At 53.5% G+C, this 13649-nt stretch overlaps 1 protein-coding gene across 1 annotated transcript in view; it reads right to left on the bottom strand.

The window, feature by feature from the left end:
* Positions 1 to 13357, bottom strand: part of CFAP65 (cilia and flagella associated protein 65) — a 35613-nt gene extending 22256 nt beyond the window's left edge. The window contains exons 1-15 of the mRNA XM_029910496.1: positions 13245 to 13357; positions 12759 to 12958; positions 12028 to 12173; positions 9978 to 10200; positions 9397 to 9662; positions 8258 to 8458; positions 7434 to 7796; positions 6417 to 6554; positions 4819 to 5064; positions 4186 to 4410; positions 3469 to 3627; positions 2803 to 2968; positions 1991 to 2119; positions 1217 to 1442; positions 262 to 390 (exon numbers count right to left, since the gene is read on the bottom strand). Of these exons, the coding sequence (XP_029766356.1) occupies positions 262 to 390; positions 1217 to 1442; positions 1991 to 2119; positions 2803 to 2968; positions 3469 to 3627; positions 4186 to 4410; positions 4819 to 5064; positions 6417 to 6554; positions 7434 to 7796; positions 8258 to 8458; positions 9397 to 9662; positions 9978 to 10200; positions 12028 to 12173; positions 12759 to 12958; positions 13245 to 13357 (2930 nt within the window). The remainder of the gene's footprint in view (positions 1 to 261; positions 391 to 1216; positions 1443 to 1990; positions 2120 to 2802; positions 2969 to 3468; positions 3628 to 4185; positions 4411 to 4818; positions 5065 to 6416; positions 6555 to 7433; positions 7797 to 8257; positions 8459 to 9396; positions 9663 to 9977; positions 10201 to 12027; positions 12174 to 12758; positions 12959 to 13244) is intronic.
* Positions 13358 to 13649: the final 292 nt, after the last annotated feature.

Genomic DNA, 13649 nt, shown 5'->3' with positions numbered 1-13649 from the left:
AGTCCCGCACAGTTTGTGCTGGGCAGCGACCCTGGCTTTTCCTCTGTAGAAGGACCCCAGGCGGGTGATAGGACGGAGTTCAGCCCAGTCGGGTATTCAGAACCCTCCTGCTGAAGTCCCCTGTCAAGTCTCCTCTAGCTCAACCCCTCAGAACATAGAGCCCCTTGGATGCCAAGTGCCCTCAGTGCCCTGGGAGCGGCTCCATACCCGGGGCAGCTCTGATTCCAGAGGAGGGCACGGGGTTTAACGAGAGCTACGTACCATTCCACTGGCACCACCCCATTGTTCTCCAGCATGAGGATCACCACGGACGGCTCGGCTTCTATCGGAGCAGCCCCAAAGTTGAAATCCAGCAGGACGGGGGTGTGCACGGGGGGGACTGGGCAGACGCTGTGCAGGGCAGAGAAAGAGGAGATGAAATCAAGCCAAGAGGAGGGAAAGCTCACTGGAGGTGCTGCAGGAGATGGATGCAACACAACTGCCGGGAGGCTCCTCCCTTGGGTACCAGCAGAAGCTAGTGACCTTCACGCCTCATGAGGGCTCCACGCTCCAGGAACATCAGCTGCCCAGAGAGGAGGCACCCAGATGCTTAAACACTTTCCCCTCCTCCTGAGAGCTGCCTCTGTCTAAGGTGGCTCTTCCCTCCACACCCATAAACTGCCACACTGGGAATCTCAACACCCCGCGAGGGCTGAGCATGCTGGGTAGGCACAGTGCACTTAGTGCCTAGAGCGGGCACAACACAGGTCATAGCCAGGAACCCCAGGAACAGAATGGCAGCTCAGCCGGATGCTGGCCCCTGGAGAGGAGATGGGGGCCTGAGGGAGAGCAGTGCCCACCCAGGCTCAGTGCATCACCTCGGGATGACTGCAGACAGGGGAGCGGGGTGGGACTCATTCCCGTCCTCCACGCCCTGCTACCATCCAGCAGGCTCACACACATGAAGCAGGGCAATGCTGAGTCCATGGAGATGGACCCGAGAAGAGAGGGAGAAAGGCGAGGTGAAGTTTCAAGGCTTACAGCCTCCCCGCAGAGGGGAAAGGACAAGACAGAGCACAGGCAGTGGGCCAGGGAGAGGTTAGGAGCTGCCTGCTTTGGGTCTGGGAAGTTGTCAGCGAAGGTGGCACCGAGCTGCAAATCAAACCCTCCGGCCATGCTTTCCCTTCCTGGATTGTAGTGCAGGTTACAGGCTCCTCTGGGCTGGGTCTCTAGTCACCTGTGCCTTGTGGGAACCCTGTAGGTGAGCTCTGCGGAGGTGGGGTCTCGCTCCAGGTACTGGTTCAGAGTTTCCAGTGCGAAGAGCCTCCAGAGGTGCAGCTTGCTGATGCCGCGGGCACTTCCTGCCGCACACACATCCGTGACGCAGACAGAGGGGTAGACGCCCGTCGCTACTACACAGCAGAGGGCCTGCTGCTCCCCTACGGTGTTTGCAGGATCCAGAGCTTGCAGGAGAAAAGACAAGAACTAGTCAGTGCAATGTCGAGGGAAGCTGCCCGGGGTGGGCTAGAAGTAGGGTCTGGATCCCCACCGGAGAGCCAGACCCCTGCCTGGGATGCCTGGGCACACGTGTCAGAAGCAACCAACACACGAACATGTCTGTTATAAAACATATAACGGGAAGCTGCATGGGTGGGGCATCAGCATGTGGAGGAGAGGGGACAATGTGGGGAATGGGTGGACTGGGAACCATCTCTGCCTCAGCACCCCTGTGTCTAACGCCATCTCTGCCTCAGCACCCCAGGGCTCAGCTGTGTCTAACCGTCACCATCTCTGCAGACAGGATGGGGGCAAGGGAGAAAGAAAAACATCCCCTGTGAGTCCAGCTGAGCTGTTCAGCACAGAGTAATCCACTGGGAATGGAGGGAGGGGCGCAGCTGGGAGCTGACATCTTGGTAGATTCAGACAGTTTATGTCTGGTGTGGAAAGGGCCCCCTGGCTGGATGCAGTGGAACGGCCCTTTTGGTCCTTCCTGGCAAGCTAGGGCTCTCACCTTTGGGCGTGGAAATGGTGTAACTGATTGACCAGGTGTAATGCAGTTGACGGGCTGGGCTGACGGTTGCTTGGACAATGGCCTTTGACCTTGCAGGAATCATCCCCTTGTAATGATCCAGCTCTAAAGCTGCGAGAGAAAGGAAAGGAAGTGAGTACCGGGAGGGCACTGACCTCTTGGTCCCAGTATAATTCTCTCTATATATATAATGCTATATACACCGTGTTCAGAATGTACATATTCGTTCTGCACACACCCAGTGTGCCATTTTCAAACAGACCTAACTGCTCAATCCAAACCAAACACGGACACACACTAGTCCTCATGGAGGACTCTCCAGGACAAGCTCCAAGTGTCAATCTGGAGATGGTTTTGCTTCTAGCCCTGTTTAGAAATCTGTGCACTGATATTATTTTTAAAAGAAAGTGGGGGTTTTTTTCCAAATCCAAAAACTTCTGAATTGATTTTGCTCAAAATTTTACCCTTTGAGCTGAAACTTTGAGCAGGGCCCCAGCATGGAAATTTTCAGCTGAAGTGAGCAATATTGGCAGAACTGGTGAGTGATGAGAACAGGAAGCTTTTGTTTTAGTAGAACTTTGTTACAGCTTTAATATTAGTGGCAGAGGTTTGTACTAGGTACCCAGTATAAAATGAGAGCCAGCCAGCCAGACAGGACACACCTGTACCTTCTCAAACATACCAGCTGTCACAGAAAGAATAGGTGTTTCTCAAGCTGGCAAGAGCAATTCATCCATTTTAGAAAGCAAGGCCCAATGTCCCCCATCCCGCCTCCCCAAACATTCTTTTAATACCTAGCGGATCGCTGAGGACTTCCTCAGGGTCACATGGTCCTGTGATTATCTGCTCCACGTGGAGGATGTAGTTCAGAGAACAGGTCCCATTATTCAACAATACAAGGTCACAGGACTGCCGGCCGCCAACCAGAATGTTCCCTAGGTCCCGCTGCTCCTCCTGAGCCTAGAGCCCAAAGCCGGCACACAAGGATCAGGCTGGTATTGTTACATCAGCGCAGACTGCTCAGGGGGCAGGACAAGGCTGCTATCGGGCTAGGCCAATATACACAGTGTAGCACAGGGATGTGCAAAGTTTGACTCTGGGACCCAATATGTACCATAGAGATGATAAAGCATTGCCTGCTGGGACTTGTAGTCTTACTATGGAGCCTTGCCCCACGCAAAGAGGAGGGGAACTGCATAGGCACCTGATAACAAAAGGATGGATGGGTGATGGACTCTTGCTGAATGCAAGGCCAACCCAGAAGTACAGCAGAGCGGGAGTAACATTCTTTCCTCTACTATCACCTCCCTCCCTCTGGAAAGAAGCTGCCATTGGGCTCCAAGCACCATTGTCCCACCCTCCTCTAGTACTTTACTAGGAGGCTGGAGATTCTGCTTAGCCAATTAATCCCCCGGGGAGACACTCCTCCTCTTCCCCCTCTCCCACACTCTGGTACTTACCCTAATGGTGCCCAGTGCCCCCTCGCCAATAACCCGCAGGGTGTAGCGGGTGCTCTCAGGAGACTCAGGGCCTGAACTCCCTTGGGCTCTCCACACTGACACCCAGCTTCGCAGGAGATACTTGGTCTCCTCCCCAGGAGTAAAGGTCCATGCCTGAGCCTGGAATCACAGGAGGGAGAGGGCAGTCACTGGTGTTCCCAGCCTTTCCACAGCCCAGGCCAGGGAGTCAATTCCAAAGACATTATGGAGCAGCTGACAATCCTGGGTGTATAAGACAGACAGCACCTTCCTTCCTCATTGGTGTCTCAGTCACACTCCAGCGACCATCCTTCCATTCAGCTCTGTCCTGACTCCCGATTGGGTCTCTGCCCATTACCTGACCCCTGTGTTGGGGGTTCTTACTGGGAACACATGCCTAGACACTCGCAGCCTGGCCTTCTCAGATGCACCAGTTCTTGCTACCCTCCACAGGAGGTGCAGAGGGAAACCTGCACAGTGGTTTACAATATATTTGCTCCTAGTGTCTGGAAGGAAACAAGGATGTGGTGGAGCAAACCTACTTCAGGATCAAGCTGGAGGAAGCTGGCTAGCTACCCTACCCAAGACATGTCCTGGCACCCTCTGCTCTTGGCCTATGGGGCTGTGAACTGCTGCCATGTGTTTTTGCTCTCAGCTGTATGGTGGACGGCGGAAGAAAATGACTTCGGCAGAACTCACCAAGGCTTCGTTGGGCTGGATGACCCCTGTGGCGGGCTTGACGGACAGGACCTTGCTGTCAGACTCCTGGATCTTCCACTTGAACTGCATCGGTAACCTTGTGCAGTTCTTTATGGTGTAAGTGCGTGTGATTGAGGTCCCCACACAGGTAGGCTTGAAGTACAGATTCCCATCTCCTTCTAAGAGCAACAGAAGGGACTCGCCACTGCTCCGGAGCGGGATCTCCTGTGGGACTCAGGGAAAGGGAATAGACAGTAGCAGGAAACCTTAGCTGAACTCTAAAAGGACCAGGCAAATTTGCAGCTCCTTCCAAAAGGCATCTGGGATCACAACAGGGCTGAGCTCGGAGGGGGGAAGGACTCCGGGCCTGCCTGTTGTGCTGTCTCGGAGAGTCCTGATGAAACCTTGGCACAAGGCAGGCAGGAGAACAAGGGGCACCAGGCCCTGGAAGGCACCTGCTGTGCCAATAAGAAATGGGCATATTGATGCCACCCAAAGGACATTTTAGAAGACTTTAAATTCCCATTTCCAAAACAGAAGAAACCAAAGTACCAAAAAAGAGAAATAACCAGGCCCACGGTGAAGGTTATCACGAAGGGAGAGAACAAAACAGCCCTTCTACCCTCGCCCTACCTGGGTGTACTTGGGATAGGAGTTCAGCTGCAAGGACAGGATGTGCTGGTGTGTGGCCATGTCCGCCGGCTGCGTTGAGAGAAAGAAGATCTGGTGGGCTCCTGGGGCTACGTACCCTGAGCAGGGTTTGACCAAGACAGAGGGACAGGTGTCCTGGTTCATGCAGAAGGTGATCGGGGAGGTGCCAACGTTCCAGAGCAGCACGCTGCGGTAGGTGTTGGTGTTCGGACCCACCGCAGGGAACACCTGACGGACAGAAAGCGAGCCGGGAGGGCTGGGTTCATTTCAGAAGGCCAGTTTACACGGGAAATATTTGTCTAGTTGAATTCCCCTTTCTGGAGTCTGACAGGCACCAGCCTGAGCCCTTGGTGAACCCTGCCACTACTTCTAAGGAAGCAAGAGAAGAAAGTGAATTCACTCTAAGGTGGACAAAGTGCGGCCAACAGACTGACAGCAACCCATGGAGCTGTGAGGACTGCACCTGCCCACTCCTTTATTTGTCTGAAGTGGCCTGCTGAGACTCCACGCCCAGCATGCAATGCTTCTTACCAATCCAAACAGCCACGCTGCACACTGGGGCCAGCAGCCTCTGCAGGCCCCACTTTGGGGTAAAGACAAAGATGGCTGCAACCTGCTCCACTTTATGCAAATCATGGGTGGCTATTGGATTCTTGGCAAGTTACCAAGGCAGCCCCTCTGCTGGGTGCCTCTGGGCTAGCTGGGGAGTCTCGCCTGACTTCTCAAGAGGACTCTTCCTAGAAGGCTGTAGGCTCCTGGAGACGGAGCAAGTCAGATCTTCCTTTGCCTCATGGGAAGGACGACCCCTGTGCGGGAGAAGCAGCAGCAAGAGCACAACTTACGTCTCACTTTGCCTTGCAGGACACCTCTGTCATGGACTCACAGATCGTGCCCACTCTTGGCCCCGTGCAGTCCGTGGGGGGTGCCCCTCTCAGTGAGACAGCCCTTCTTGGGGGTCCACTCTCTCTTGGGGTTAAGCCCCTCCACCTCCTGGAGCCGCACCTCTCTGAGCCTTAGCATGTCTGTCTCTGCCATGGGCCCCCTCAGGGAGTCCCCTCACTCTGGACCCCCAGGGCCTCCACCCCCCAAAGGGGACGATGCAACCCTGTTCTCTAGACCGGAGTGACTCTCAGCCAGTGTAAAACAGGAGGGTTATTGAGCGTTGAACCCAGCACAGGAAACTCTCAGGGCCTCAGGCCTGGCCTCCCTCAGCATAGCACATTCCTCTCTTCCAACAAAGTCTTGGTGCGCTGCTCTGTCACTGACCCCCCCCGCCCCCAGTGGCTGGAGACTGGCTAAGGCACACGGGGAGAGGGGCTATCTCAGCAGTCCTTACCAGTGACGAGATCAGCTTTGACAGGAAGGACCAAGCTGTTCACTACAAGCTGGGACACAAGAGAACTGGGATACAGGGGGACCCCCCCACACCTGTCCTAAGCTGGGAGTTCTCCATAGAGTAGGAAGCCACCCAAAGCATATCTCTGACTGGGTCAGCAGGAGAGAGGGTTACGTACTCCGGGACTCTCCACATCAAAGATTCACCACATACTATCCAGGTGACACACGCCGACCACACTCACCTTGGGGGAGTCCAGGACATAATGCGGGATGAAGTGCTGCCGATCTGCTTCAAAGGTGTGGCCCCTCAGCCGGATGGTCAGGCACCAGGATGGACACATGGTGCTGTCCTCCTCGATGTTACTGTAGTGTCTCAGCACCTGCAGGCAAAGGAGAGACAGAATCGTGCATCCGTGGGGAGGGAAAGTGTCACAGAACCATCTTCAAATGAGATAGCACACGGGCCAGCATGAGCAGCCATTCATAGGAGTGCCACCCTCCGGGGATACGGAGGAGCTGACCTGCGTCAGGGAAGCAGGGCCGGTCAGGGCGGGATCAGGAATGACCTCCAGAGAGTGACATCCCAATGCCAGATAAGTTATGTACTTATCTGTTCCGCACTACTGCAGGTATCTGAGCTTCACAATCTTTAATGCATTTACCCTCACCACACACCTGTGACGTGCGCTTATCCCCATATTACAGCAACTGAAGCCCAGAGAAACTAAGTGACATGCCCAAGGTGATACAGGAAGCCTGTGGAAGAGATGGGAACTCAACCTTGGTCTTCTGAGTCCTGGATGATTGAACCAACTCTTCGCTCCCCAGCCATCCTGCTGCTCACACTGACCGGCCTGAACTCAGGACATGGCAAGAGGAGGGTGTCAGTGAAATGATTCTCAACCATTTTGTTGTCAAACTTTGTGGGTATTTCCAAGCCTGCCCACAGAGAGGGAAGGAGCAGCAATGGAACAGGCAGCTGGTTGGGGAGCATTTGTCCTCCTCTAGGCCACTCATTAAGACCAGAGAAAGTCTGATATGACAAAATGCCGTTTAAACAAAGCCAACTCAGCCTAACCCACCCAGGCAGTGTTGTGGCAATGCGATTGCTCCTTAACTCACTCCCTACCTTGGGATTGGAGCACTGGGGTGGACAGATCTTAGGCCCAACAAGGTGAAAGCCATAGGTCTAGATTTCAGTCAAGCCTTTGACATTAATGCTGCTGCATTTGGTGTGGATTCTGGTAATTCCTACTGACCTTGTAGAAGGCAAAGCCTTCCAGCTCTGCTGCATACAGAGTGTTCAGCTGAGAGGGCTGGAAAACGAGGCGAAAGGCTGTGGATTTCAGAGGTGGGATGTCGCAGGTTTCAGGGGTAACCCGGAAGGGACTCTCTGGCCTGCATATCCATGTAACAGTGATCTTTCCTTTCGTGTGGTTGGTCAGGCAGAGAGGAAGTGGTTCCACCTCCTGGAGCCGCACACAGCAACCAAAATCAAACTCCCTAACGCTGACACTGACATGAGGGGGAAAGGTGGTGAGGTCGCTGGTTATGCCATCGTGGAAGTATTCAGTCATGGGGTCGATGTATGGGTACTCCTCAGGGGGCTTATCTTCAGGGACCTAGGAGAAGGAAACAGATCTCTGTCTAGCCCAGGGGTAAACACTACAGCAAAGCACGCTCCCTACGGGGAAATTACTCTCAAGACATGGGAGCCCAGGTGACCTCACAGTCCTGGCTGCCAATGTGACCAGCAAGCTGTAGCTAAGCACAGAGGACTTCCCCTTTATAGCGTGTTCCCCAGGGAAGCTCAGCATTTGGGATCCAAGGAGGCTCCTGCTTTTTAGCCAAATTTCCATCGGAGGCTGACTGAGGCAGGAGAAGGTCCAGCGATTAGTTCAAAAGCACACAGTGGGCTAGTAACTGAGTTGGGATAAGAACTCAGGCAGATGAATGCCAATATAAGCTATGTACAGTTGTAACTGCATAATTAGCATGAGGGCAGCCTGGCATCTGCAGTGGGCAACGGTACCCTGGTGGGCAGAGCAAGGGCAGCGTGGCATCTGCACAGGGCAGCCCATACCTGTGGAGGCAGCTTGAGGGCTCTATTTTCATCCATCTGCAGCTTCCCCTCCCTCAGCATCGCACTCAGGATGTCCGGTGGGTAGAAGGTCAGTCCTCGTGCCATGTTGGTCCTGTACCACAAGAGGTGTCTTGGCCGCAGGATGGCTGGTTTAGTTGTATCAGAATGGCAGGTACCAAACAAATCCAGGAACAATGGATTCTGGGGAAGTGCCAGAAACACTTGCAGGAAACAGGCTACTTTGACTGCCCTGCGGTTGGCTGTTTTTCCTGTTACGCATCTCACACACACACACACACACACACACCCCGGTGTAAGTTACAGACTTAGCACTGCGTAAACACACACCACCATTGACATTGCCTCTGGATTTGGCCCAATATCTTTGCTGGAATTAGGGAGGGATGTAGATGGCCACGATGCAGGGTCAGTGCACCAGCCTTTCGTTTCCAGACACCTAACCTGACTCACGAGTTTGCAGATCTAACACACCACCTGGCAGAATACACCCCAGTGAAGAGTCTGCTCAGAAAGGGCCCAGGCTGGATTAGGAGGAGACGCAGTGATGGGTTTACAGGGCTAGAAGAAGGGAGCGCTGCAGACAGGTCAGGGTTGAGGTGGGGGGCCCTGTAGGCCAGGCTTATGGTACATTGGCAGAGCTGTGAAAGAGAGCCCCACGCTGGAATAGGAGGGTACTGCAGGTCAGGATTGAGGTGTACTGGCAGAGTCACGTGGGGGAAGCTTGAGTAGCACAACCGGTACCAACACAGTCTGTCTTCATAGCCCGACATTCATCACCAAACAAGGTGGGGGAGGCAATTTGTGTTTCATTTTTTAACCTGGTGTTGGTGACAAACGTCTTGCTCTGAAAGGAGCGCAGCTGCCTGGTGCCTAACACAGCCAGACCGAATAGACGCCACTAGCCCTTGACCCTAGACACATCTCCTCAGCAGAGCGACATGCAGCCCTCTCCTGCCACTTACAGATCCCTTCCTTTTCTGGAGACACAGAACCAAGCGATGTGCAAGGCTCTGCAACAGCATTTGACTCATCCCCTCTCTGATGCAAGTTCCCAAGCAGAAAAGGTTTCCTTTGTGCTCTGACATCTCAGTAACAGCGTCACCTGTTGCCCCTCCTACCTGGTGATGGACGAGGCAAACCACTCTGCGGTAACAGACGATAGGGTGAGTAGGCCGAAAGGTCACCCTCAGGATGAGAGTGGCCATCCCGCTCAGGACTCCACACGGGCGGTCAAAGGAGAAGACGCTCTCTCTGCCATCAATGTCAAACTGGTAATAGGCAGGGACATCCGAAATGTTGCTGATTTCCAAAGGCTGCGTCACACACTCTCCAAGGCTGAGCCAGCCAAAGTTCACCAAGGAATGTTGCAGGGACACCAAGGGACCTGGAACAACAACCAATGCCTGGGGCTTTCATACCAATTTCTATCCCTGCAGCATACTCTATTTCAGCCCAAGCGGATCATCCCAAATCAGAAGCGAATCATCTGACAGGTTCCCCGAACCAATCTGCCTCAGCAAACAGCGGGATGTGCTCTTCCAATAGCCTCATGCCCGAGCACAAGCGAGTGGTAGAATTTACACTCCACTGGAACCCTGCAGAAGGCCAGTCCCAGCCCATGTACTGGGGCACTGTCAGCCACTCCCCTACCCCACAGTGAGACGGGGCCCTGAAGACACGGGGGCCTGTCCTTTGATACCTTTGCATGATCCAATCACCTTCAGGACCGTTTGGGTGAGGTTCCCTACCGGCTCGATGGTGAAATAGTCCACACTCTGCACCCCTACTGTCTGGGGGCTAAAGCGCACAGAGATAAGCAGCTTCCCGTTGGCTGGAACAATGGCCTGTGTGACATCACAAGAGAAGACATAATCCCGGAGCAGGGGTTCCTTTGCTCTCTCAATCCTAAACGGGACGCTGACCTGTGAGGGGAAGATGAGTGGTTTATACCGTTCCGGTCCAGACTAGGCTGCTCTGCATTTTGAAGACTATCAGTTTAAGCTCTGTGTTCTTATGTCAGTTGAGCCCTGCGTAGGCAAATGTACTTGTCTTTCACCTTGGAGAGCTGGGTCTTATTTATAGCGAGTCACAAGTGACGTGAGTTGGGGAGAACCTCTCCCTGGTTTCTAGTGGGCATCTGCCTACATTCCCAAAGCAACAACGTTAGCTGCTTCTGTCAGGAGACACCAGGAACGGGTTTGCCACCGGGTGCGGCAGGTCCGAACTGAGGTGCATTGCAGAGCTGTCTGAGGAAGCCAGCACAGCCCCCACCTGCACGGTCACTGACTATCTGTCCCTCAGTCTGCTCAGCAGCAAACTCAGCCAAAACTCTAAGCAGCCAATGAGGCCTGACAGCAAAATGCCCGTCCGCTCACCCTCCTTTGGGGTCACCAGGCTACCCAGTGTAAAGCAGGTGCCTTTCCTGATTTCCCAGGAAATGCTGCCATCTGCTGGGCTGCTTTTAGGGCTGGTAGAGAGACACAGTCAGCGAGGGAATCTCTTTTATTCTGGTGGTGAGAGAGACAAGCTTTCAGGCTTACACAGAGCTCTGCTTCTTTAGGGATGGTCGTCATTTGTGTCCCAGAAAGCCTCAGCCAACGGGAATGTAAAGCTGCAGAAGGGTGCGGCTAGTGACTGATACCCATCTCTACTGCTTCCTGTCCCCCACCCCCGTCTGTCTGTTCAGCCATCTGTTTTACCGTGTAAGAATCTTAGACAAGGCCAGGGACTGACTGACTAACAGGGCCCGGGTCCCTGTTTGGGGCTTCTGGGTGCTTTCACAACAGAAATAAGAGTAATCTAAAGGGGAAGGCTTCCTTAGTCTGTTTCTCAGGCTTTACAACCTGTGCTCTTATCTTCTAAATCGATGATCCCCTTCCACATCCAACCCGTGAAGTGTGAAACAGGCGGTTTGTTTTGATGGAAAACCACCAAGGTTCTCAAGCCCTAAGGTAGAGCATGTCCTCCTCGCCGGCGAGGCTTAGGCGAGCCCCGGGGACACATCAAACAAGCTGCAGGAGAGGCATTTGGGAATGAGAAACCACCAACCCAAGAAAGACACCTCCCTGGCACCAGGACAGACAGGGATCACTCTGAAACACAGGGCAGGCTAGAACTATGCAACCCCATCGAAGTCAGCAGGGCTCCTGGGTGTATCAGCAGATTTTAGCGCCATCGCTAAGAGCATTGAAAGGCAGTTTGCTTGGCTAATTAGGACACCGTGGTATTATTTATCTTGTGTGTTGCCATCGGACATTTGCCTGACCAGCATTGGCAGATGTGGGTGCAGGGTGGCTAGGACCAGAATAGCGGGGCGCTAAGGGTCAGGAGTGAGGTGCCCTGGCAGAACTGTAGAGGTGGGGGAAGCCTGCGCAGTGCTGTCTGCACTATGCCTGGCTCGAGTTCACTGCCAACCGCACCCACCCCCCTTTCCTCAAGCGTCATATTCATTCGCTCATTTGCAAAGTCCAGTTTTGCTCTGAGAAGTGACCCTCTCAGCGTGGCTGATGCCCAGTGAAACAAGAAAGAAACGCATGGCTCTTCTTCACTGGGTATAAATCTATCTGTCTCTCTAGAATTCGCCAGCCTTATTCCGTGCCCACGCTCACAGCTTCCTGACACGCAGACCCCCACCGCGCTCTCCCCTGCATACACCCAGGTTATTTGTACAGCTGTAGTAGGGAGAATAAAGTGCGTTAGCGGCTGAGGTCTGGGAGGAACACAGACTTACACCCGCCTTGCCAACTCACCATGGCTGGGTTGCAGATCTCCACATGTCTCTCCACAGTGGCACCAACAGCCACAGAACCAAAGCACAGCACGTCCCGGAAGTCCCCAGGCTCGACATCTTCCCCCAGTTCCCCCAGCACACTCACCAGAAGGCGAGGATATTTGGCTATTATAAATTAGAACACACGATCAACAGGCAAATCCTTCTGTTTGTCACTCTCCTGATAACGCACATCAGGCCCTGGCTGTTCTCTTTACGCCAGCAGGGCCCTTGGCAAAGAACAGTTCTATATCTTAGTAACAAGATAATCGCCCACATGGAACCACACTTTGGCCTTAGAAAAAAACTCCAACAGGTAGCACTCATGAGAGCCCTAGTATAGGCAAGGCTCCTGCTGCGTCTAGTGTTTTTACTACTGTGCAAATTAAATCACCTTGTCTTCCCACATCAAGTTACTGAAGAGCAAGAGAATTACCACTTTGGACCAAGCCGCAGCACTGCATGCGGGGACCTGTAGTCTCCACACTCTCTCTCTATTAAAGATGACGATGGCCGCACATCATATTACAGAATTTCATGGGCCAATTTCAACCTGCGGGCTTCACTTTGGCCACCCCTGGTTCGCATGGGACAACAGAAGGGCCATTAGTCATGGCCTCTTTGTGCATTTGTCTGGAATATGATTCCACAGACTCTTATGCTTATGGACTGTGCTGGCTTCTTTTGCCTTTACACTCTAGAAAGCCTCACCGATGGCTCTTAGCTTGATGGTCCTCTTCTGTTCCTCATTGTCTCCAAACCAACACACTGCTATCGCATCGTATACCAGTGCCATCTGGGGCTGGAAGGTCACCTTCACCACGCACTCAGAGTCTGGCTCCAGCATGCCACTGACAGGAGTCAGGTGGAAAGGGCTTGGTGTCTCCCAGTTAAATAACGTAATTAGATCGCTAGGGAAATGGAGATGTGTGGTAAGCAGACATCAAACCCCCAACCTATCTCTCGGTGCTTCTCTCCCAGCACATTCACACGGAGGCTGTGCCTCCCCAGTTGGGCCTTTGGGGCCAGTGCCCCGCCTCCTGGAGCAGCCAACCCCTGAGTTTCAGCAGCAAAGAGCCCTCCACAGTGCACTTGGACACTTAAAATGGTTTATGGCAGATCCACCTGCACCTGGCTCCCTTTGTGCCATCTGTGCCCTCTAGCCACAATTTACTGCCAATGGCCCCACACACTCACCATCCCAGGTTTAGAACATGTGACAGTTTCCAAACAAGAAAGGCCACTTCACTCCAGGGGAAGCCTGGCTCGTTCCAGTTGGCCTGAAGCCCACCTACCTGCTTTCCCACCATAGCCCTCTTTCCCCTCCTGCCCTGAATGTCCCGTCACTGCTGGCCCTCTTACCAAGCCCTCCCCACTGCTTTGGTGATCTTTTCTGGTATGACACCCCCTGAGCCTACTGCCCTTTCATTCAAAAACAATCAAACCCATGATGACTCCTAGTTTCCTTATTCTTAGATGACATCCTCAGGGGCCTAATCACATCAGCCATACCATCAGGGGCTCGTTCACCTGCACATCTACCAATGTGATATATGCCATCATGTGCCAGCAATGCCCCTCTGCCATGTACATTGGCCAAAC

The sequence above is a fragment of the Terrapene carolina genome, unplaced genomic scaffold (genome assembly GCF_002925995.2).
Source record: "Terrapene carolina triunguis isolate 2854851 unplaced genomic scaffold, T_m_triunguis-2.0 Scaffold62, whole genome shotgun sequence".
Classification (NCBI taxonomy): Eukaryota; Metazoa; Chordata; order Testudines; family Emydidae; genus Terrapene; species Terrapene triunguis.
The sequence above is the reverse complement of the archived record's forward strand: the minus strand, read 5'-3'. Positions and strand labels throughout refer to the sequence as shown.